Source organism: Cyprinus carpio, chromosome B6 (assembly GCF_018340385.1).
Source record: "Cyprinus carpio isolate SPL01 chromosome B6, ASM1834038v1, whole genome shotgun sequence".
Classification (NCBI taxonomy): domain Eukaryota; kingdom Metazoa; phylum Chordata; class Actinopteri; order Cypriniformes; family Cyprinidae; genus Cyprinus; species Cyprinus carpio.
In genome coordinates, this window is record NC_056602.1 from 29,075,869 (window position 1) to 29,101,611 (window position 25,743).

Below are 25,743 nucleotides of genomic sequence, written 5' to 3' on the forward strand. Positions count from 1 at the left end.
TTAAAGACTTAAAAAATAAACATGATCAAATTTAGGGTAGGAAGACTTGTGTGCTGAATATTATTCTATATTATTAGTGCCGTAACAATACATCTTATAATTACAATTAAATCGATGGATTATCAAATGATGTGTTTTTTTTTTTTGTTTTTTTTTGTTCAGTAAAACCTCCATGACATGATCAAATCCACTGGTAAAACAAAGACAATGATCATCAAAGCCTGATTTCATGTTATTGTCTTTATTTATTTTTAATATCTACTTCATACCAATATTCAAGAATTCTCAAAGAAATGACTGTCACAGAGTAGCTCACAAAATAAAGATTCTCTTGCACCGTTATATTTTACACATTCTTAAACTGAAAAAATAAATCAACATGTGGAGTACCGTACAGAAGGAAGGTAGCTGAAGACGCCAGCGTGGAAATCAAAGAAAAGAAACAGCCTAAGACTCACCTCGACTCTACACGTGGAACAAAAACAAAAGTATACACATAAAACATCCTCCTGAGATTGCAGAGTTTTGCATGTGGACACAAACAGATCGGTGGATCTTATAAATCACTTATTCTGTACTGGAAGCTGAAGATTGTACATCTGGATCCCTTCAGACCAGGGTTTGTCCTCCACGATTAACACACACATACTGTACATACACTCATTCTCCATTAATAATATTGTCAGAAAATAACGATAAACTGGAACGGGAACGAAACATGAACATGTCACAGCATTGAAAGCTTTGGTGAATCCATCACTTTTATATTGCTCTGATATTGTATTTACACACACACACACTCACACACACATAAACAAACGCTCACGAAACACTGACAACAGTTTGTGCGGGTAAAACAGATCACATCTGCACCAAATGTGACCCTGGAGCACAAAAGCAGTCTTAAGTCTCTGGGGTATATTTGTAGCAATAGCCAACAATACATTGTTGGGTTCAAAATGATAGATTTTTCTTTTATGCCAAAAAATCATTAGGATACCCCAAAGATCATGTTCAATGAGTATTTTGTAAATTTCCTACCATAAATATTTCAAAACTTAATTTTTGATTAGTAGTAATATGCATTGCTAAAGAAACTTCATCTGAACAACTTTAAAGATGATTTCTCAATATTTAGATTTTTTTGCACCCTCAGATTCCAGATTTTCAAATAGTTGTGTCTCAGACAAATATTGTCCTCCTAACAAACCACACATCAATGGAGAGATTATTTATTTAAATGACACTTATGACTGGTTTTGTGGTCCAGGGTCACAAATAAGCAAGCTGAGTCTCGCCGAGTGATGCAAAAACACGTCCTCCTGTCCATAACCTGGAAAAGTGTGTGTGACTGTCCTGCTTCTGTCACATCCAGCAGTTAAACTCCTCTTTCATTGAGTCGTGGCTCTCAGTGTCCGCTGGCGTCTGGCGTGGAGGAGGACGAGGCTGGGGTGGCTGGCGTGGATGCTCTGGAGGTCTTCTCCAGGCCTGGACTCAGGACCGGGCCGCTCTCCGGAGCTTTGGCCGGGATGCGTGGCATGGATTTGGGCTGCGTCTGGAGCCCCGGGCTGCAGATGAGATGGTGTCGCTCCCAGTCCTTGTGCTGACAGAAGGAGCCGCAGTATCGCGCCGCATTACAGCCGCTGCACGTCTCGCTCGCCTTCCGACCGCAGTTCCAGCAGCACTGAGAACCAGAGAGAGAAAAATGACAGCTTACAGTCATTAAACATTACATCATAAATATAGAAACATTACACTTATAAATATAATACTAAACTAATACTTAATATGTAATGTGAATTGTAAATTTTTATGTATATATAAAAACACACACATACAGAATATGTTTTGGAAATATTATTTTGGATGTGATTAATCGTTGCCCAGCACTGATATGATATATAAGTCAGTAATTATGTTTAATCGTACAATGGTACTTATTAGTAAATTGTTAAATACCATGGTATATACACTATCATTCAAAAGTTTGGGATCAGCAAGAATTTTTTCAGGAAAAAATATCATATTTTTATTCATTAAGGATGCATTAAATTGATTAAAAGTGACTGTGAAGGTATTTATAATGTTACAAAAGGATTTCTAGTTTTAAATACAACGCTGCTCTTTTGAACTTTCTATTCATGGTGAATCTCTTCAAAAATATAATGCATCAGTTTCCACAAAAATTATTGTGCATCACGAACGGTTTTCAACATTGTTGATAATAATCAGAAATGTTTCTCGAGCAGCAAATCATCATATTAGAATGATTTCTGAAGCATCATGTGACACTGAAGAGTGGAGGAATGGATGGCTGAAAATACAGCGCGGCATCACAGAATAAATTACCAGTTTAACAGATATTTCAGAACATAGCAAAACAGCTATTTTAAATTCTAATAATAGTTTATAATTTTAATACAAACAGTTTTTACTGTATTTCTGATCAAAAAATGCCAGCCTTGATGAGGGAAAAAAATTCTAACATTAAAAACCCCACACCATGGAATGCTGATATTGATACGCATCAATACTTGGTAGTATATTTGTGTAATATTGTAATGTTTGTATATTTATTTAATAATGTGTCTTTATTTGTTATTTGCATGCACTTTCTGTGCATTTCTGTTATTTTTAAATATATTTTTGTTGTCTGAATGTTGAGTGTGTTTGGATTATGTTTAGCCTCATTTGCATAAAAAGGAAGCCAGAAAAGATGACCCAATTTAAATATTCATGATGCATTTTCTATTATCAGTGCATGCAGCATCTCTGCGGCTGCTGACTGATAATGAATGCGTGTTCACCGTGACGCTCACCTCGCTGGAGTCTTCCTGCTCGTTGATGACCTGTATGGCATCTTCAGTGGCTTGTCCTTTGGCCTCGGCGAGGGTTTTTCTCCATCTTGGCTCTCTCGGCGCGTGCTTCATCTCGAAGGCTTTCTGCTCGGCCTCGGCGACGGCCTTCTGCACCTCGTCCATCGCCTGACGCTTCACCTCGTTCACCGCTTCCTCTGCAGAATCAAACCACACATTTTGTTTCATGCACGCTACTTTCTTGTGATAAAACAAGTATCAATATCCAGCAAAGAGCTTTGAGTCTGATTGTTTGGTTAATGGGATGATGGACTGGTGGTAGAGGTGGTAAACAGGTTTCCCAGGGTGCATCTGGGTTACCGCGCTTACCGGCTTTCCTCCATATCTCATCAGGTACGTAGCCAGAGCCGGAGCGCAGGGGAAGATCTCTCTGAGAGTCTGCGGGACACAAAAACAAAAACATTAGGAGCATCGAAACGCTTCAGAAGCATGCAGGAGGGGACGGACTGGAATAGGAGGCACCGTTGAGCCACTTGGAGAGTTTTGGGCAGCGTTTGGTCACAGATGGCGGTGAGGAACGCTGCCAAACCACAGCACTTGAGACGATATTCTCTCAGCCTGGACTCAAACACATAACACCTGCTCCATCAGCAGGCTCTTTCTCACACACACACACACACACACACACACACACACACACGACTTAGTCTGCTAGTTGTGTCTTAAAAGACACTTAAAGGGACGGTTCACACAAAAATGAAAATTCTGCCATTGTTATCCTCGATGCTGCCAAACTGTACGACAGAAAGGGGGGGTAGGGCACGGGGTACTAGTCTGGGGTCCTTCTTATTTTAAGCACAAAAGATGACATTTTTAAGAATATCGGTGACCAAACAGTTATGGTAGCCATTGACTTCCATAGTATCTCTTTCTTTACAATGGAAGTCAATGGCTACCGTCAGCTGGGTGAACTGTCCCTTCAGTATTCAGTAATATCATCAACTTGTCTGCACTGAAACTAACCGATGAAAACAAAACTTGAACTGAATCAAGCTGGATTGTTTGATTTATTTTTTTGTGTTCTGTAGAGCTTATTTATGTATAAAAAAGAGTTTTTTTTTTTTTTGTTTGAATTGAATGAATATTAATTTGATTGGATATGGATGACAACACTACTGTCTTTAGTAAACCTGCTCATGGCTGAATTCAACTTGTTTCATAATGAATGAACTTAACACAATTATTGAACTGAACTGAATCAACATTGAACTAAAATGAACTGAATAATGACACTATTGTCTTCTGTGGAGCTGCTCATATCTAAATTGATTCATTCATGATTAATTATTGTTCTGTTGTTGAACTGAATTAAAACTGTCTTCAGTTAACACTAAATTTGTCTCATATTTGATGAAGTTTGCATCACTGATTCTGTTATTAAGCTGTTTAATACTGTGAAGCTGCTTTGAATCAAAGGTGAATCAAACTTGAAATGATTCTGAACTCCTAAATGACTCACCTGTGTTGACTCCCTCTGCCGACAGAGGGCTGTGTGTCTTGCTGAACGGGACGTTCCCTGCAGCCGATCCGTTCTTGCGCCCGTCGTCGTGTGGGTTGGAGCGTCGCCGCCAGTAATTGAGCTCGTCGCGGTCGGACTCCTGACAGCGCCGCAGAACGCTCACCGAACGCCGCGTCTTCTCCACCATGTCCACGATACAGTTCAGCACCTACAACCAGAGACACGACAGAAAACGACTCGGTTACGTACGTAACCCTCATTCTCTGATGGAGGGAATGGAGACGTTATGTCGTGACAACATTAGGGCTCTTACTTGGAGCCCGACTCCTCTCTGATTAAGAGAAAACGCCAGTGAAATTTGGCTGCTTGCTTTAAATTGTTGTTGCTTTTCCCCAAAAAATTCAAAAAAGTTTTCTGTTTAATTTACTTGCAATTTTGTGTTTGATTTTCCGAGCAAAAAATAAATATCATAATTTTTTTCCCTGATTTACAGAAGACACCCACTAAAAAGTCTTATCAGGCATATTTACAACAAAAATCTATTTATGACATATTAAAAGACTAATTACTTACATTACATTTTAAAATTGTGACCATTGGTCAGTATGAATTTTTTACTCATTTAAAACACAATAAAATTTAATATGCTCCCTTATTCTTTTATATATTTTAATATGTACAAGTCAGAATAAGCATGTCTTTGAATTTTTACATAAATATTGTGTTACACTGAATGACAATGTAACATTATTTAAACCAAATTTTGACATTTTATTTTCCAAAAACTTAAAAGTAGACGCTTTCCTTACATTTAATGTGCTTTCTGTGGACATAAAATCATCTTTTGATGCGGACATCTTAATGTTATTTTATTTGTTTAATTTTATTATATTTTATATTTTTATTTTTTTTATTTTGTTTATTTGATATGATATGTTATTTTATTTAATATTATATTTTAATTTGAATTTAGATTAGAGGCATTGTAATGTATAAATTTATGATGAATAAATAGTTTAAATAATGTATGTTTTGCAATAATATTGTATGTTTTGGATTTTTATTTATGAGTATTAGGTTTTTTTTTAGTTTTTTATGATAGTGCGTAGAGTTTTTAATCAGAGAACGTGCTTAATTTTTATAAAATCATACAATTTTAAAATACAGAATTACTAAAAACAGTTTCATCAGTGTTGTTACTAAATAAAATAATAATAAAAAAATTTATTTAAATTAAGCAAAAGAATATATAAATAAATATTGGATGGAAAAACATGTTGCCTTGGCAGCTAAAATTCCTAAAACTGAAATTTAAATAAATTACAGCTAAAAAGAAATATTAAAACAAACAAAAAAAAAACTTTATTAAAATTATAAAAAATTAAAGTAAAAATAAAATAAGAATTGAAAATATATAAATAAAACCTAAAAATAGTACTTAATAATGTACTATTATGATATTTATTCATATTTCAAAACTTTTATTTTAAATACAAAATGTTTTAATTTTATTCTTGATTGATGATTAGTGATATTCACCATTTAGTACCATGATATTGAATTTTTAATAAACTCAGTCTTACATGATCCAGATGTCTCCATTCTTCAGCCCACTCTCTTTCCGTCAGTCTGTGGTCCACAGGTTCCTCACGGTAGCCTCCGTTACTGCCTGAAAACATCAGCAAAAACATGAGAAATGCAGTAGTGTGTGTAAATGAATGTGAAAGGCGTGCTGCCGTGTGTTGCACCTGTCAGCCGCGGCCGCTCCTTCAGCTCCAGGATCCGCTGCGGCTCTCTGTACAGGTGAGGTGTGCTGATGTCATCCAGCGCGTAGTGCTGCAGAGGGGGCGGAGTCGGGTGGATCTGGGCGGGGAGCTGCAGCGGGTGGGCGGGGCTGTGTCTGGGGGCGGGGCTAATGGTGCAGATCCGTTTGGCAGGAGGCTCCAGGGAGGCGGGAGGACGCTCGTGAAATCCATTCTCTTTTTCTGGAGTAAATCATGAAAAATACATAAGAAACAAAACTCTAATAACACTTTTGGACCTGCACAATGACAATACCAACCAAGGTATTTTCTGAAGTACCTTGCATTAAATACCATGGTACTTTTAAAAAAGGCAACCATTATATAACCATATTAAAATGCAATGGTAAAAAAAAATCCCTAATAACACTTATAAAAAAGTACCATGGTAAAACCTGATTTTTGGGCAATTTATCATGGATAATACCATGTTTTTTTTTTTTTTTAGACATGTACAAAATATACCAGGTTTCTTTTATTTTGCACTTAAAACTGTGGTGATACCATGTTTAATCATGGAATTACTTTTATTTTTATTTTATTTTTTCATGTTTTTAGACTGAAAAAAGGGCTGAAGGCTGTAACATAAATGTTACAATTGTTTTTATTTTATTTTACAGTATTGCCATTGTTATTATTATTATTTTATAGCATTGCTATTGTTATTTTAGTTTTATTTATATACTAATATAGTTTTATTAATATTTTGAATTAAGAGTTTATTTAATGTTTTCAGTTTCTGGTTTAATTTTTAGTAATTTTGTTATGTTCTTTGCCAGTTTTATTAGCTCTTTTTGTATATTACTATTTATGTCAGTTTTAGATTTAGGACCAGATTTACTAAAAAGAGCAAATTAGCGTAGAGCGCAATTTCATAAAAGCACCAATTTGAGAAAATTCTGCGTGTGATTTACTGACAATGCGCACATTTAAGAACAAAGATTATTTCCATAATGACCAGAGCAATCTAATAAGAGCAGCGCATTTAAGAACAAAGATTATTTTTTTGGTGTTAAGATATATCTAATTAGGGTAGCAGTGAATTGACGAGTGCAAACATTAGTAAATCTTCATTCAGTTAGTTGCAAAGGTTGTTAATTTATCTAATGTTTATAATTGATTTTTATTTTATTGCAGCTTTATTTTAACGCCCAAAAAAGCATGTGTATTGTATTGTATTGTATGGTGAAAACGTGGCATATGAATAACCATTATCCGATACCATAACTTTACTATAGTACTGCCGTGGTATTTTATGTGAGTGCTCGTACCTGTTAGGACTGTGGCGTCTGCTGCTCTCGTTGGGCTCCAGCAGTAGTTCTGTGGAGTCGGCTGGCGACGGGACGCTGGTGCTGAGCAGGAGGTGCTCGTGTTGGGACAGATACTGCGCTGGAGTCTGTTTGGCGGCTCGAGCGCAGTGCAGAAGCTCCCTCTGCAGTAAGGGCAGGTTCGCCTGCAGGAGAAACACTGCGTTCACAACAAACATCAGCTGAACGCCACACTGTTCGCAATCAAACCCACTTCGCAGGGCTTTTCCTAAAGTCTGACCAGCACATTTCTGGCATTTTTCCTGATAAGAGTGGAGATAGAGGTCAGAGGGACTGGTTCCTCGACAGACTTGGAGGAGCCGCGGCGTCTGTTCAGCGTCACTGCACGTTCTGCTCGCTCCTTTCACCAACATCTCGTCAAAATAGTCAATAAATCTTTCATATGAAAACACGGAGAAGAGAAACAGTCGGCGAGATGAAACAAACCAGAGCCAGCGGTCCATTTCTTACATGATGAGCATGTGAGGAGTTTGATTACTAATGTGAACACATGAAGAACATCAGACTGTTTTCAGCAAACACACTCTCTGTAAAGCATGCTAAAGTTACTGTTGGAAAGCACAATGCATTTGAACACTGATGATTTAGTGATTCATTGAGCTGTCACTCAAATTTGCTTCCAAATCCAGCATTTTATGCACTTTCATGAAATAAAACATGGATAAATTGCTGCTGGGATCACTGTGCTATAAATCAAATTGTATAAATGGCTTTTAGTTAGTTGTATTGGTCACATACTGATTATGATGCTATTTTAGTATCATTTAAAGTTTTTCTGAATATTTTGAACTACATTTTGTTTTAGTTTAAGTTTTAGTTCTTTTGAAACGTTCTATTTTTTGTTTTAGTTCTTTTGAAACGTTCTATTTTTTCTTTATTATTATTATAAAGGCTTTGGTTTAATTGCTTTTTTTATTTCTGGTGAGTAATTTTAGTGCTTCTACTTAGACTTAAGTTAGTTTATTAATGGTAAGCGTTTATTTTTTTAATCTCATATTTACATTTTAACTTCATTTCAACTTTATCTCAATTTAACAAAAAAAAATTAATAAATGTTTTAATCACAATAAGCCTGTTTTTCACCACATAAATGTTCCAAAAGTTAAAAAAACAAAAAAGAATAAATTTAGCATTTATGGTTTCAATATATCAGTTTTACACTGTTCTTATTGTCAAGTGATTCACAAACTGGTTTCGACTAAATCTTTAAAAAGAACCACATCAAAAGAATGATTTGTTTGTGATCAGGCTTCATCACTAAACACTTTAGTATTGATGATATTCAAAACAATTAACTTTTCATAGAATATATTCAACATGATATCCAAAGAAAATGATCTGGGAAGCTTTAAAATGTTTTCTGAACACATCTGAACGAGGACAAGCATCTCTGTAGTTTTTATTAGCAGTAAGACAAACATTTCTGTACATGATTAACTCGGTCCTCCTCTCACATACGCCGCCTGTCATTCACAATCTTTTATTTTGCACGGGCAGATATTCGTCCCGACTGTGTTAACCGCTGCCGAGCTCCATATGCTGCGCAGCCTGTAAAAACCTGCAACGGTTTATAGTCGTGTTTCACACTTCCGACCGTCTGGAATTCTCAGAAGTGAATTACCAAAGACACCTTCCACTTTCTCCGTTCAACATCCCTGTCATGCATGCTGTGTTTAAATATGTTTAATGTTTAAATATTTTCAATATACTTAATATTTTCACTTAATATCTTTTTCTTTTGTTTTTAAATATTACAATTTAGGAATTTCATTTCTTTTTTGTATGTTTTGTTTATATTTTTTTTTTGTAGAGCAAACATAGTTTTTCCAATCTATTCTGATTTTTACTTTAACATTTAACATTTAGTGTTTCCATATCTCATATTTATATATATTTTAACTTTAGTTCAGCTTTATTCAGCGAAATTGTTTTAATAGTGTAAGTTAAAATCGTCCTAATTCAAGCAGCTTCACCCTTATTTCATCCTAAAATATCTTTTCAGGGATTCCCTAAAATCCCCCAAATCAACATTCCTGCTTTTCATTTTCTAAAAAAAAAAAAAAATTGCAGAATTGCCTTTCTTTTATATTTATATATTTTTAAAAAATAATAATAATATTGTAAATATAAATTTTTTTTAAAAAATATTAAACATATTTTAATTTTTTTTAATATTTACAGTATTTTTAATATTTTAATAACTTTTTTCTTTCTATGTTCAATTTATAATAAGGTCAGTTCTAGGTTTTTTTTTTTTTTTTTTTTTTTTTTTAATTGTTCCATCTTATATTTATATTTATGTTTTATTTTATTTTATTTTTTTTTCTCCATTTTTACTATTTTATTGCAATTTTATTTTTGTTTATTTAGTTAATTTAGTTACTATAATAGCCCTGGTTAACAATAGTAAATAGTAATAGTAGTCTTTTTTAGCTCAACTTTTGCTTTATTGGCCGTTTACCTTCAGGAAGGGAATGACGAAGGGCCTCAAGGGGAAGTTTGTAGCTTCTTGCAGTCTGGAGTGAAACTCTTCAATGGTGACTGTGTTGTTCTGTGGGAGAAAGCCAAGGCTAGTTAACTCTGGTTCACATGTGAGCAATCGTTGCTCGTGAAAGGCGAGTGTGAGAGACGCACCACCAGCGCCAGCACCAGGTTCCGGACGCTCTCTCCGATCTCGGGCGAGATGTCGTTGCCGAACTGCTGCAGTGTTGTGAGGAAGCGCTTGAGTTTGCTCAGCTGTCGTGCGCCGCAGGTGGCTGGAAGCTGCTGATTGGCCAGAGAGGAGGAAGATGATGATGAAGGGCCGTTGCTGTAGCGCTGAGGCGGCGAGGGAATGGCGTTGAGCATCGGCGGGGAGTGATTGATCCCATTAGTCACTGCAGAAAGAGCAAATGTGGTTAGTAATGATCTGCAAACACATAATTAATCAATGTTTTACTATTATAGTTAATATTTTGAATCGTCTTTTATTGCATGCTTCCAGTTTTTATTTTAATTTTAACTCTCTTATGTGCATTTGTCTTTTTTTTTTTTTAAATATTACTATATGTGTTCAATTTGATGTTTTTTTTTTTTGTTGTTATTATTTTTTTTGTTTTTTTTTTTTTTTTTTTTGTTTAGTTTTTCCATCTCATATTTATATGTTATTTTATTTCAGCTTTATTTCAATCTAACATTTTTTTTTTCATTTGTAATTTTAGTTCATGTTAATACCCCTGTTTTTCACTATATACATTTTCCTGCAAGCTCAAAAAAATTGTTTTGTTTTTATGGCTATGATATATAAAGGCACAGTTGTAAAAATAAATAAAAACTCTGTTTCAGCAAAAACACTCTTTTCATTTTAAACGTTTACTCTGATTTTCCTTTGTATTTTGGTACAGCAGTTAGTTGCTCCAGTAGGGTAAATGACTTTTTTTTCTCATTCTAAGCTGTTTTGCATACAAATGCATGCTAAATAATGAAATGTAAATGCACTACTATGCATTTAAAGTACTGTACTTCTCTGGTGAGAGATTATATGCCAGTATTAGGGCCTCTGTGTTTGTATTAAACTGGAAATGGATGACACATTGCATACTACATACTGCAATTTTGACAAATAGGCTATCCGGGTATTCCATGCATAAAGAACATTTCTGTTTGTGTACATGTTAACTTAATTGCATTGATTTTTTTTCTCTCTGATTCATCAGCATTTACAAAAATATCTAAAACGAATCATCAGAACCTAATCATTACGAATGGAAATAACCGATTATGCAACTAGCGCTACATCGTTGTCACGTGACCTCATTAAATCCATCTGTAATCATTTGTTGGTTTATCAATCACAATGGAAATAGAAGGTCAAGTCAAATACACTGCATACTAAAAATGTTGACAAATGCAATAAGTTATTTACTGTTTGTGTAATTAATAGCTAAACTGAACCAATTTTATTTTTTCACTTCAATGTACACATAAACAATGGCCTCCGTATCTGATTCATCAGCATTTTTTTTAAAAAAGCAAAAACTTTAGAACATATGTTGGGAGTTGATATTACTGAATATTTTTAATTTTTTAGTATATACTGTATACTTTTTTATTTTTAAAAATAGTTATGTTTATGTGGTTGAGTTTTTATGATTTGAAAATTTAAAATTTTTAATATTTTATATTTTTTGTTGTTTGACCTCATTAAATATGTCTGAAATCGCTTTTGTGCATTGCACACTACATACTGCAAATGAAAAGGGTTATTCAGGTATTCCAAGCACACAGAAAATTAAAATCCTATGCACAGTATGCATATTGCAGAAATGGTAGTATGTCATCTTATGGGATGCACTAGTGCCAATGCAACATACTGCATAGTAGAGATAGCATGCATGTTTGTGTGCGGGTCTCACATGCTGTGGTGGAGAATGCTGCCGGTCGAGGTCCGCTGGGGTTGACGGAGGGTAGAGGGGGCATGATGGAGACGGTTGGTCTGGAATGAGTCTTTCCATCCACTGGGGAACCGGGCATGGCAGGAACGTTCTTCTCTGCACTGTCTGAAAACCAGAGAGACTGAGCTGGAGACTGACAGGTCACTTATTATCTTCCTAATCATGAACATTTCTGTTTGTTCATGTAGAGATTTCCATTAAAACCCAATAAAGTGCGGCGGATTCGTGGCAGCAGATCATCTCTGATCTCATTCGTCCTGACATTAAATCAACACAGAAGCATTTCTTAACTAGATTCATCTTGCATCTGCAACCCAAAGCATCTCCAGAAGCACCAGGGCTAACGATGCAAATGCAAATGGGGTCATTGTGTCTCGTGCATTGATATGCAATCGATGCATTGATATGCAATTCATGTTTAAAGACTCCTAATCTTGAGCTTGTCTAATCTTAACCCTCGCAGGCCTTACTAAACCCATCGTCCTTTCTGCTGCACACCAGATGTTTTCTGCCCCTGTTTAAGAGCCGTGGAGTCCCGACAGCTGAAGTGCAAATGAACCAGGTTTTGTCCTCGGGAAAGAAAGGGTGATCATTGAGCCCGCTTAAGAATGGAGAATCGGGCCATTTCACGCTTTCTAACTAGGCTTCACAAAAGCCGTCAAGGGCTAAACGCATACTTTCTGCCTGTGAATGGACCACCAGGCCCAAAAGTCGTAGATCAGAGGTGCTTTTGTTCTACAAGAGCCGTGAGAGAAGCCATCGGCCTCATTTGGAGTATATCAGACCGCTGGAAATGCTTTAACAAAAGCGGCTAATAGACCCACACAGATCGAGTTGTCAAAGGTCATGAAACGCTTCTAACCAGACAGTTTTTCATAGATGCACGGGGCTGAAAAGCGTGTTTTGTTTAACGTTTATTCATGGGAAACTAATGCAGTGAATGTGTTTCTCGCGTATAGATTTTAAATGGGTCTCTCCACTTAACAATGAAAAGTAAGGCGGCTTTTAATGGGATTGTTATAGCGCTTCATTTCTACGCTTCACTGCAGTCGTGATAATCAGTTTGTCACAAAACAGAAAACTTTTTGAAAGCATTTTGCAAGTTAATATGCTGTTTATATCATTCTGTTTTACGCGTGTCTCTATTTATTTATGTTTTTGAGTTTTAACTAAAACTAAACCCTTTAAAAATATTTACTTAAAATAAAATAAACTAACTATATATCAAACTTATTTTTATGTAGCTAGTTGCCAGGGCTACATTTCTCATTTTTAATTAGATTAAGTTGAAATACTAAAATAACTACAATAAAAAATAAACCAAAACTAATAAGAAATTAATACAAAATTAAATAGACATTTTTAAAAGAGCAAAAACTAATAAAAATGATAACACACAATAAAATGACTAAAAATTTAACTAAAATTAATGTGAAAACATAAAATCTAAAAAAAAAAAAAATATAAAAAATATAAAAGTAAATTATTGATACTAAAATAACACTGTGGTGCACTGCATTAAATAAAAGAAATCACAGAAATATAAGACAAATCACGTTTCTATGGAGGACAAAACCTGCTGTATAATATATTAAATATTTAAAAATTATAAGATAAAGATAAAAAAATACATATTATTACATTTAATAATTTATTGTATTTTTTATTGTCATTATTATTATTTATTATACATTTATTGCATATTTCTGCAAGTTTGGTCCTCTGTATGTTTCAAATCAACGTTTGAAGGACAAATCAAATGCTGAAGGATTGCATTTTGCAATTTAAGCTCATTTCATGTATTGCAGTGAATCTCATTCTTGGGTTTTTATTGTGAGACTTCAACAAAACCGTCGTCTTAACTCACTAATCGAATGCGGTGCAGTCACAGGTGCGACACACTTTTACACACACGCGCTTGGACACGCAGACACAGATCTTGTGGTTTCCGAGCGCACCTGAGCCCTGCTCCGGGTCCTTCAGGCTGCCCCTCTTAATGCCTGACTGAAAAAATCACATGCCAACTATTTTTCCCTTCTATGTACACCTGGTTCCTTCCTAGGAGGCAGGAAGTAGAACACAGGAAGGACTGGGAGAAACAGGAAGCCCAGCCATTTGGGTTTGTGCCACACCATAGGATGTACACAAACCCTCCCGTATCCACCGTCTGTTAGCAGAGATTAGCATCACACCTGCAGAGAACTACAGCTCAACCAACACTAGCGACTTAACACAAGACACAGTTCTACTAGTCAAGTTACATTTTAAAAATATATATTTTATAAAAGTTCATGACTCTAAAATCAGATTGGAGTCAAGTTTATTATACAATATCAAAATATATAGACTAGACTGATCAGGCAGCCAATATTTGGCCAATTTGAGATTATGAATTAAATCATGTTGGTGTAAATATTGTATAAAATAGCCATTAATGCATGCATACCGTTAAATTATATTGAATATAAATACTTTAAATTGCATAAATGGGCATTGTAATGACTCTCAAAAAACCTTAGTAACATTTATGCATCAATGTTATTTTAATATTATTGATATGCTATTATACTTTTTCTTCATATTTTAATTTTATATTTATATTTTATATATACATTTTGTAATTTTATGTGCTTTTGTCATTTTTATTCTTATTTTTTTAACATTACTATTTGTTTTGTTCATTTTTAGTATAGTTTTAAATGTAATTTTTATTTATTTACAGTTAGTAAAACATTCCTGGAATAATAAAACATTTTATTTCAGCTTTTAACAAAACTTTACATTTTTAGATAATAACCTGCATATTATGCATATTTTATGCATTTATATTTATGCATAATTGAAATGAATAAATGAAGACTTTTAAAAATCAAGTGTTTTTAAACTGTAGATACTTCCAGCTCTTAAATGTGTCCTTTTTTGTGGTTTCAGGAACACAAGGCAGGTGTGGAGTCACACACACACACACACACACACACACAGCTCCAGGATATCTGTGCGGATCAATATTGATCTGCTAACAGCAAACACACAGCTTTCTCTGACTGCCACCTGTTACACACCGCCTCCAATAAAGAGGAAAAATTAATTACTGCGGTTATTGAACGTCACTGTCAATATTAGCTGGTCTTCTGACACATCTCATGATGCTGAGAAACTTTAAGCTGCATCCTATACATAACATTTCATCATAGCTTCACCACAGATTCATTAATAACTAGTGTGTTTAATTGTTTATGCATAAAGTACACATATTATGCATAGATGCATATTAATGTTTGATTTATGTTTATGCATATTTAGGTATATTTGAAATTAATGTATAAATGTCACAAAGGTCATTAGGCAAAACAACTGAAATAAGTTCTTGTTCACTTCATTTTTTTTTTTTTTTAATTATTATGTATATTTACCAAGCATAAACATTTAATATTTAGCTCTCTGATTAGTCAATACAATGCATTCCAGGTCAAATATTGTTATACAATGATGCTAAACTGAATAATTAATTGATTTCAACTCTATCTATCGTATCCCTCTATCTTTTTTAAAAAAGGTTTACATTCCTTTTAATTCTATTTTCTCAATTCAAATTTTACTCAAATTCATGCATTTTTTCCTTTTCACTTTTTGTCTCAGAATTTTGAGTTTATATCTAACAATTCATACGTTTTTTTTTTAAAATTTGTATCTCAGAATTCAGACTTTTTTTTCTCGCAATTGCGAGTTTATCTCTCAATTCTGACATTTTTCCACAAAACAGATTCATTTCTGAACCTACCATGAATCATCAAGAAATGCAACTTTAGTCAGAAATGATGAGACATGTTCTTTATAACATCTCTGACAAGAACATGGATATGCATACAGTATATCACTGATTGATTTCTCCTAAAACATATGAAACCATAAACGGTGTTGAATTGGTTGTGAATACATGTGCTGACTCTGAGAATATAACCAAACCCATCTGAAAGAGCTTTACTCCCCCAAAACGTTAAACATTGAGGCACAAAGAGTTGATTTAAAAGCCCGGCCTGTCTTTGTTTTAAAATGATCTATGAATTTCCATTATAAGCGCTTCAATGCGGCCGAACCGAGTGTTTAGAAATAATTTAAAGAGCACCGCCTCCAGCCACACATCATCAAAACAAACCCACACAGAGCTGCTTCCAGCCTCGGATACAAAAGGGTTAAGCCATCGGATCATTATTATGTGTGTGTGTGAGAGACAGAGAGAAAGAGAAAGAGCTGGGACGGATGTTTCTGTTTCCCTCCCCCTCCGTCTCCTTCTGTTCCTCCACCATATGGAGCTGATGGGGGTGTGAAGGACAGCTGGAGTCTCCAACAGTCACCTGTGTCCAGAACACAGAGCACAGAGCACACTTCCTCAGATGACATCACACTGAGACGTTCTGCTGCTCAGCCTCAGATGTTACTCCTCCTTGTCTATGAAAGCTTATTTCTCCCATGGAGTAAAAATTTTAAAAAAGACAATTGCGAATTGTTCTCACAATTAAGAGTTTTTTTCTTGCAACCGTGAGTTCATATCTCTGTTCTGACTTCAATTAAATTCAAGTTTATTTGTATAGCGCTTTTCAAGATACAAATCGTGCAATGCAGCTTTACAGAAAATTAAGTTTCTTCAATATATTTAGCAGAAGCTTGTCAGTGGTGACTATGTCAAATTGATACGGTAAAATTCAGTTAATGACGTAATCAAACAGACGATGAACACTATGAACAGCAATGATTATATGATGGAATTTAAAATTTGGTAGTTCTGTACGTTGTTTCGGGGTTGGCATCATTTGTGGTGCTCTTGAGGGGTTTGCATCATCTCTTCTCATTCTTTTTGTCAGAATTGTTAGTTTTTATCTCACAATTCAGCTGCTTTTTCAAAGATTAACAAGTTAATATCTCAGAATGGCAACTTTATGTGTCAAAATTTGGACCTTTTTTAATCAAATTGCAAGTTTATATCTCACAATTCAGACTTTTTTATAGAATTACAAATTTGTATCACAATTTATAAACAAATTGTGAATTTATATTACAGTTCAGGTGTTTTATTTCTCAAATTTACACGTTTATGTCTCACAGTTCAGACTTTTTTCATAGAATTAAAAAAAATATATATATTTGACAATTCTTTTTTAAAGTTTAGGATTTTTTTATTGGATTTAAAAAAATTTTTTTTTTTTGAAATTTTTGATTTTTTTTTAGGATTTGTTGTTTTAACTTGCAATTGACAGAAAAGGTCCCAAATCTAATATACAAAGTCTAAATTCTGACGAGTCACAAAAAGCAAAAATAATGCAAAAGGCAAACGTCAAAATGCATGCATAAAAAGATCTCAGTGGCGTCTCAAACTGTGCATGGATACCTGCACTCAAAACTCAAACGACCTGAGCTGCTCTATATTCCAACTATTGTCTGATTTATAGAATTTAAGTTGAAGAAACATAACCGAAATAACTCCATGAAGTCTCCTGAGCTCTGAAAGAGCAATAAAATGTTCCTGTTGGGAGGGAAAGAGGAAAATAGGAGTTTGACAGGAGGAGAGGGAGGAGGGAGGGAGAGTTAAAGAAAAGAAGGCAAAACAAAAGCTGCACCTGGTGCCTATCAGTCCACACACACACACACACACATCTGCTGCTCTCTCGCCTCAGCAACAGGTCGAAGCCTCACGCATGCTGTTCATGTTCAGTCCTCTCATCTCTTCAATGAAATCATCACATCTGACCCTGAGCTCATCAGTGTCAGTCACTCCAGCTACATCCATAGTCTGACCCTCCATTCACTGACCTGCCAGACCCATTCAGATCACTCATTCACTGGGAATGGATTTACTGGAGCATTTACATCTTTAGAAGATTATACTGTACAAAAGAAAAGTTTGACATTTAGTTCAATGAGTTACTCTCCATTTCTTTGCAGCTGAAATTTACTAGCAATTTCTGAGTGAAAATTGTTTTTGAGAATTAAACCCTACACCAATGTTTTTTTTTTTCAGTGAATATTAACAGAATGAGCATAAAGTCAAAGTGATTAATAAGCATTTGAAGACGATTGGATTGTAAAGGTTTGAGATGTATTTAATTGTTGTTGTTTTTTTAACTTTCAGTAGCATAAAAATACTATGGCATTCGAACGTAACATCAAGATATTATTTTTATTATTAATATCTGGAAAAAATATTTTACTAATTAACTACTGACATTGAACACAGTTATAGAAAGGGATTTAGTGATTGAAACTTTTCTTGAATAGTTTCTATATTAGAATGACAAAAATACAATGGTATTCTTCGAAAAAAAAAAAAAAAAAACACTATTTTTGTCTTATTTTATAATAAAACAATCTAAACATACCTAAACTAAATGCATTTAAAATTGCTTCAAATATGAAGATGTTTTCAGAGAACAGGTGTCAGAAATAAATGTATTCTGACTGCTATTAGCAGATATGTCCATTAGTTTTCAGCATGAATCACACTTCATTTATTTATTTCCACGTCTTCATCGCTGCAGCCTGATGTGGATGTAGTTTCATGAATGCAAGACAGCTTGTTTTTCTCTGAGAAGGACTTCACACATTCACACACACTTGCACATTTGCATGATGAAGTGAAGGAATCCATTACTGACATCCTGATAACAGTCAAACTGGAAACCGCGCGTGTGTGTGTCATGTATTTGGAAACCGCGCGTGTGTGTGTCATGACTGAAGTCGATGTCCTTCCCGATTGGCCGGCTGATCAATCACTCACTCAGCGGCTGCTCTGATTGGCTCCTTCCGCTTGATCGTAGAAACACAGAGATCAAGCAGTGTGGGACTCGATAAGAGCCTGTTGAAATGTTAATGTCAGTGTGTTTCTCTGGCACACACACATCTGGTCTGATATAAGGCCCGTTTCTAGCCAAAACTCTCCTGGACCAGCTGCATCACGTCTCATGAATCATGAGAGAAAAATACTCCAAATCTACTATACGCTGTCAGCTACCTGGACTAAATCCTGGAGCACAAAAGCAGTCTTAAGTCGCTGGGGTATATTTGTAGCAATAGACAACAATACATTGTGTGGGTCCAAATTATAGATTTTTCTTTTATGCCAAAAATCATTAGGATATTAAGTTAAGATCATGTTCCATGAAGATATTTTGTAAATTTCCTCCCATAACTATACCAAAACTTAATTTTTGATTAGTAATATGCATTGATAAGAACTTCATTTGAACAACTTTAAAGATGATTTTCTTAATATTTTGATTTTTTTGCACCCTCAGATTCCAGATTTTCAAATAGTTGTATCTCAGACAAATATTGTCCGCCTAACAATAAACACATCAATGGAAAGATTATTTATTCAGCTGATGATGATGATTTAAAAAAATTGACACTTATGACTGGTTTTGTGGTCCAGGGTCGCATATTTGACACTTATGGGCACTAATATGTGAGTTATGTAGCATTTGAATACCATGGTAAAATCGAACAGTACCATGGTATATATCCAAGTACTATTAGCTGATACTTGTCAGGGTACCTAAAATTTTTATATATTTATTATTAGATGATTATTGTTAGGGTAACTTAATTGTATAAGGTTTGATTGAAAGTAATGGTTAAAATGTTCCAAAATAGTACTAAGCTTTTTTTAATGAATTTACAATGGTATTTTTAGGAGTATGAGGTAAATTCCTTGATGCACTAATCATTCAGTACTACAGTAAATACTGAAAGTACCATGCTTTTGATACAATCATCTCTCTCACATGCACAACAAGTGTTCTGTCAAGCTCTGTTAGATCTTCTCTAATTACGGGGCCCTTAAAGACTAAACGTCTCTCACCAGACTCCTCCAGGGCCCCTGAGGGCCTCCACAAAGAGCTGTTCGGGGTCATCGAGCACAAGCCGCCCAGCGCTACATCTTCACTGGGGCTACTAGTGACTGTTGGATGTCCAGCAGACCTTCGGACCACACCGCAGGTCAAAGTGTGACAAGGGCTGCACACACACCTCCATCAGACGCAGCAGACAAACGGTTGTTTTAAGGCTAATCGGCCGGATCAGCCGCCTTCTTAGTTAGAGTCTTTAGCAGAGCTAATGTGGAACTTACTGCTTTCAGTGTGTATCAGCAGCTGCTCTGTGGATGTGTGTGTGTGTGTGTGTGCGTGTGTGTGTGTGTGTGTGTGTGTGTGTGTGTGTGTGTGACATATTCATATGCAACGATACTTGTTGGTATGCTTTTGGAGATGTACTATAAACACTATATAGTACTTCTAATCAACAGGGATGCATGAAATTGATCAAAAGTGACGGCAAAGACATTAAAAATGTTACAAAAGATTTCCATTTCAAATAAATGTGGTTGTTTTGAACTTTCTATTCATTAAAGAATTTTGAAAATAGGAATTTATCATGGTTTCCATAAAAAACTAAAAAAATGAAAACAAGACTGGAGTAATGGTGCTCAAAATTCAGCTTTGCATCAAATTAATAAATAAATTACAATAGAAAAGAGTTATTCTGAATTTGAATAATATTTGACAATTTTTTTATGTATTTTCAATCAAATAAATGCAGCCTTGGTGAGCAGAAGAGACCTTCGAAGCTTTCAAAAACATTACATAATCTTTTGAACAACCATTCTAATGTTTTGGGTGAATAAGTAGAAATTAATACTTTTATTCAGCAAGGATGCATTAAATTGATTAAAAGTAAAAGTAAAGATATTTATAATGTTTCAAAAGATTTCAAATAAATGTTGTTCTTTTTTCAAGATACAAATAATCCTGAAATCCATGGAAGACTGGAGTAATGATGCTGAAAAATGCAGCATTGCATCACAGGAATAAATTACATTTAAATTATTTTCACATAGAAAACATAGTTTCACACAGTTATTTTAAATTGCAATTTTTATATATATATTTTAGATCAAATAAATGCAGCCTTGGTGTGCAGCAGAGACTAAAACATTACATAACCCTGCCAACTGTTGAACAGTAGTGTAATAATATAAAAATACTGAAAAAATAATCATGTTATCATCTGATACCATCACTTTTAAAGTTCTGAAGCAAAAAGAAAAAAGATAGAAAGAAAAAAAAACACTAGAAACAGTGCTTAAACGTGTTTATCCTTAAATACGGAGGAGTACAAGACACTAGTTAGATTCCAGTCCAAAGCTGTGAGTCTGGAAAGCAGACAGCAGGTCTACAGGGAAGAAGAAACACACACACACACACACACACACACGCTGTGCTGTCAGTGTGACACAGTCTGTTGTGTGTCTGTCAGAAAGCAGCTGTAGATTGTGTTTAGGTGACATACAGCAGACCTGCAGAAACACGTCAGTAATTTCTTCTTTTCTCAAATCTTTGATTGAGTTAAAACTGGGCTCAGATGTGCCAAAAGTCTCCAAAGAAAAGCCAGAAACTCAGACATGATCACACATTCCTTTTAGAGCTCTATTATCTACTGTATAAGCTCCATTAAATCTCCTGAGCAACAACATATCGAATCGTAAACCTTCTCATTGCTGTTTCATCCACTGATCTGTCCATCCACACACACACACACACACACACACAGAAAACGAATGCTACACATGACAGTTAAACCAGAGTTAAAGCAGCTTGGTTTAATGAAGCAAAGCTTGATGCTGTAGTCAAACTCCATCTCTCTCCTCCAGCTCCTGCCACGTGGAAACGCTTCAACCAGTGAGCTCACGTTATTTGTCATCAAGGATTTTTTTTTTATATATATATTTTTATAGAGATGACACTCTCAAAGAGCAGATTCCAGCTGATGAAATATTTCAGAGCGGAGCAGAAAAACTTTCCATGATGTTATCATTAATTTCCATGACTGACCTTCTTCAGATTCCCAAATCGTTATTTTAAAATTCCCTGATTATTTCAGATTTTCCATGACCTTAAAGGCATGAATCGCCTCTATTATATCAATCAAAAACAACATAACAAATGCCATTAAGTGAATTTGCATTAGAAATAACCACATTTTTACTTTTTTTTAATTAATATTAAGTTTTAGATGCACTATATAATGAATGCATACAATTCATAAATATATATTATATATTTATTAATTAATATATCATTTAAATGCACTTGCCAGATGGCTCATGACAACACTGCATTTGTGCATTTTAAAACCATTAACCAATTTTATATGGGCATGATGTACTCAATAATGTACTCCATTTGATAAGATAAAAAAAGATGAGTACACACACTAAAGCCCTGGAATAGAGTGCAAATGCATAAATAAAATAGCAAAATCCAGTGGAACCAAAACAAACAACTGAAGCCATGAAAACACAGAGAGATGAAGCTCACCTCCTCTCTATGATGGTCCGCTCCGCTCGTGTCTTATTCCAAACAATGTAAATCACTCTGCTTGAGTGGTGCTCTCTCTTCATATGTGAGGCATGTGTCTCAAACTCTCTCACATATGTGAGCGCTGCAGTCCGAGTCCTTCCCACCGCCAGCGAGGCACAGATGGACTCCAGATGGTCTTACACGCCTCCCTCTCTCTCTGCTGATGTCATCACACAGGCCACGCCCACTGCGTGGCTCCTGGCCAATCAGCCGCTGCTCTATTCAATACATTAAACTAGAGGAGACTCATTAACATAACTAACTGCTCTGGCACTCAAAGGCTAAACAAAGTGCATGCCAGCTGAAGGGAGGGGAAGTTACCCATAACACCTCATGCTGTGTGTACCATTACTTTAGGCTGAACTATTCAACTTCTTGTGCTGTTTGCACCAAAAACGTACAATTTTATTGCTCAGCGTTGCTCTTATGAGCCCTAATTGATGTCTCAAGTAACTTTGTTCCAGATGTTTCTTGTAAAATTGCTTAGAAGAAATAAAATGCATGCAAACAGTCAATTGTTGATGTACATTAAGACATTAGAACTACTAATAAATTTGTCTCTATTAGACATAATACCGTATATTTTTATTTGTACTCATAACGGTGTCATTTTAATATTATTGAGATACTATTATAGTTTTTATTAATACATTTTTTATTTATATATTTTTTGTTTTCATTTTAAGTTTAGTTTTTTACATGCCTATTCATATTTAATAAATTTGTATTTCAGTTTTAGTTATTTTAGTACATTAACGAAATTAAAATCAGCTGAAATAAAGGGTTTTTATATTTTATTATTAAGTTTTTTTATTTGATTGTTTCATTTTTAGTTTACTATAATAGTAACCCTGACTCACAATTGTTAAATTTTAATAATAATAATAATAAATTATATATATAAAACATGTTGCAATTTTATTTATTTATTTATTTAAATATTTATATTTATCTGTTTGTTTGCTGGGACAGAAATTGTGCTTTCCCCATACAAAGGAGAGAAAAAAATGTGGAAAAAATCTTCCAAATTATTCCAAACATTATTAATAAACAACACTTCATCCGCGTGTCAGATCATTTTCTTTTCACATGGGGCGAGGGAGGCAAAGTTTAACAAAATCTGACATGTAATAAGAAACATTATCTACAATGTGGTGTCATGTGGCACATGTACTCTATCTCCCTCTCCATCTACATCTAGACAAATAAACAGAGCCCTGACTAGCGGCCAATCTCTCGTCCCGTCCAAAAAGAAAGTCAAAAATGCATGACCTCACGCTCAGAGATTTCTCAAGACTTTGGCATCGCACAGAGAGAATGAAACCTGATACGAGCAGAAATAATAAGAATTCATCATGTATAGTGAAAGAGCGATTTATAATCCAGCCTGATTAATCGGTCAATATTGAGATTATCGTTCTGTTATCAGAGCTCATCTTTCAGCCTAGCGTCAGCTCCTAAATCAAATGATAATTGGGGATTTTTTTTTAAGTAAATATATAAATGATAGTATTATTTTTGATAATTATTATAAAATTATAATTTTATTTTTTTGGTTGATTTATTAAATTATATTAGTGAGGTTTATATATCTTTTGGATGGTAGTGTTTAAATTATATCTGGTATATATATATATATATATATATATATGTATATATATATATATATATATATATTATATATATATATATATATATATATATGTATATATATATATATATATATAAAATTGTAAATATTTAAATAGAAATAATATTATAATTTTTAAATAATTATGACCATGTTTGTGTGTATATTATATTATAATATACATAATTTTATATGATAAAATATAAAAATCAGAGCTGCGTGACAAACACAGAAAACACTAAAACTAGCCCATCTTATATGCAATCTGAAAAATTGCATGAATGGAGGGAGTAAAAATCAAGAGTGATGTGAAACCTGTTGATTGTGTGCAAACAGTGCTCTGTGTGTTTGGCCTGCTATTCAGGTTAATGAGCGTTAACACCAGCTCCCTTCATTTGCATGTAAATGCACATCTATAAAGCTCGGCTTAAACAAAAAACGACTTTCTGCTCCAAAATGCATCTGAAAGAAGTGTGTGGCCATTATACCACATATGGAGACGCCACAAAGAGTCTGTTTCGAATAAAAAACCCTGGGAATGACAGAAGACTAGCTCTAAAGTGTGCTGCCTACCTAGAGAGTATTTTAAGGCTAAAAAGCAACACAAAAGCATATGCTGCCTTCTAAAATGCCTTATTTTAGACAATTTATAAAGCAGTGTTACATTATACTTCACGTAAAAGCCAATCCCAGAATGCACTGTGACAAATTAAGTAAAAAAAACATCCAAGGTGGCAGACAAAGCAAGGGAATCGCATATTATAAGTATATTCCCAGCTAACAGGGAATGTTCTCAGAAGTTTAGCTAGCTTTCTGGCAATGTTCTCTCAATGTTATGATCAAACATTCTTCCAGTAACATTAATATAGTAGTCAACATTTGAAGTGGATCAAAAAAATTTTTTAAACATTTTATTTGGACGTTCATCTAACATTTTTTTTAAATGTTACTATTTGTTTTAGAGAACATCCAAAAGTAATGTTTGCATAATGTATCAAAAATGATCAAATGGAATGTTCATTTATCACCTTTGAAACATTTAAACACGGGACATTTTGTAACTTTCGAGAACATTCCGAAAGAGTGTTTAATGGGAAACATTCTTAGAACTAATTTTGCTAGTTGGGTTAACACAAAACAGTTCTAATTAAAAATGGGTTATTTTACCCAATATTTCTATGCACTGTGAATTTTTATGATTTTTAAGAGTATTATGTTAACATGCTTAACTAAGAACAAAATGTTAACATCTTTGGCACCAAAACAGCATGGATTGATGAGTTTCATCATTTTATTTTGGTGAAAATCGTTCTTTAAACACATGATGATAAAGAGCACAGGAGCCTGTTTCTATCTAAATCGTTACAATCCTTCACTTCCATCTGCAAGACGTTTCCTCCATCTGTGGACGTAACGCAGCAGGGCAACAGATGTGAACATACTCGCCCTGAACTCACACACACACACTGCGCGGACTGCTGTTCCAAATCCACATCCAATCTCCTCCACAGCAAAATCTCTTTCCAAGCACTTCTCTGCGTCCGTCAGTCTCTCTCTCTGTGTTTGTAGTGGCATTCCTGCTCGGCTCTCGGCTCCAGTGTGTCTGGCCCCGCTGCACGCCTGGGAGCCATTAGTTTAAGTAAAGCCTGACACACACACACGCACTCAACTCCTCTTACAACACGTACAGACTGAGTGTGTTTGTATGTAAGTGAGGAGAAGTGTGTGAAAAAGGTGTGTGTGTCCAAATAGTCCCCAGAAGTGAGTTAAATCTCATTAAACCTCCCTTTGGGGTCATCCAAAAAA

General features: G+C 34.7%; 1 protein-coding gene across 4 annotated transcripts in view; it reads right to left on the reverse strand.

The window, feature by feature from the left end:
* Positions 1 to 1,155: 1,155 nt before the first annotated feature.
* The window catches only part of cbfa2t2 (CBFA2/RUNX1 partner transcriptional co-repressor 2), a 35,708-nt gene continuing 11,120 nt past the window's right edge, over positions 1,156 to 25,743 (reverse strand). The window contains exons 1-11 of one of the 4 annotated variants that reach the window (XM_042726673.1): positions 25,395 to 25,718; positions 11,860 to 12,003; positions 10,100 to 10,341; positions 9,927 to 10,016; positions 7,409 to 7,590; positions 6,084 to 6,319; positions 5,919 to 6,004; positions 4,336 to 4,543; positions 3,186 to 3,254; positions 2,820 to 3,013; positions 1,156 to 1,684 (exon numbers count right to left, since the gene is read on the reverse strand). In XM_042726673.1, the coding sequence (XP_042582607.1) occupies positions 1,409 to 1,684; positions 2,820 to 3,013; positions 3,186 to 3,254; positions 4,336 to 4,543; positions 5,919 to 6,004; positions 6,084 to 6,319; positions 7,409 to 7,590; positions 9,927 to 10,016; positions 10,100 to 10,341; positions 11,860 to 12,003; positions 25,395 to 25,512 (1,845 nt within the window). In that variant the 5' untranslated portion in view covers positions 25,513 to 25,718 and the 3' untranslated portion in view covers positions 1,156 to 1,408. Of the gene's footprint in view, positions 1,685 to 2,819; positions 3,014 to 3,185; positions 3,255 to 4,335; positions 4,544 to 5,918; positions 6,005 to 6,083; positions 6,320 to 7,408; positions 7,591 to 9,926; positions 10,017 to 10,099; positions 10,342 to 11,859; positions 12,004 to 22,265; positions 22,483 to 25,394; positions 25,719 to 25,743 lie in introns of those variants that run through there. The other 3 variants (XM_042726675.1, XM_042726674.1, XM_042726676.1) reach the window with 3 other exon arrangements.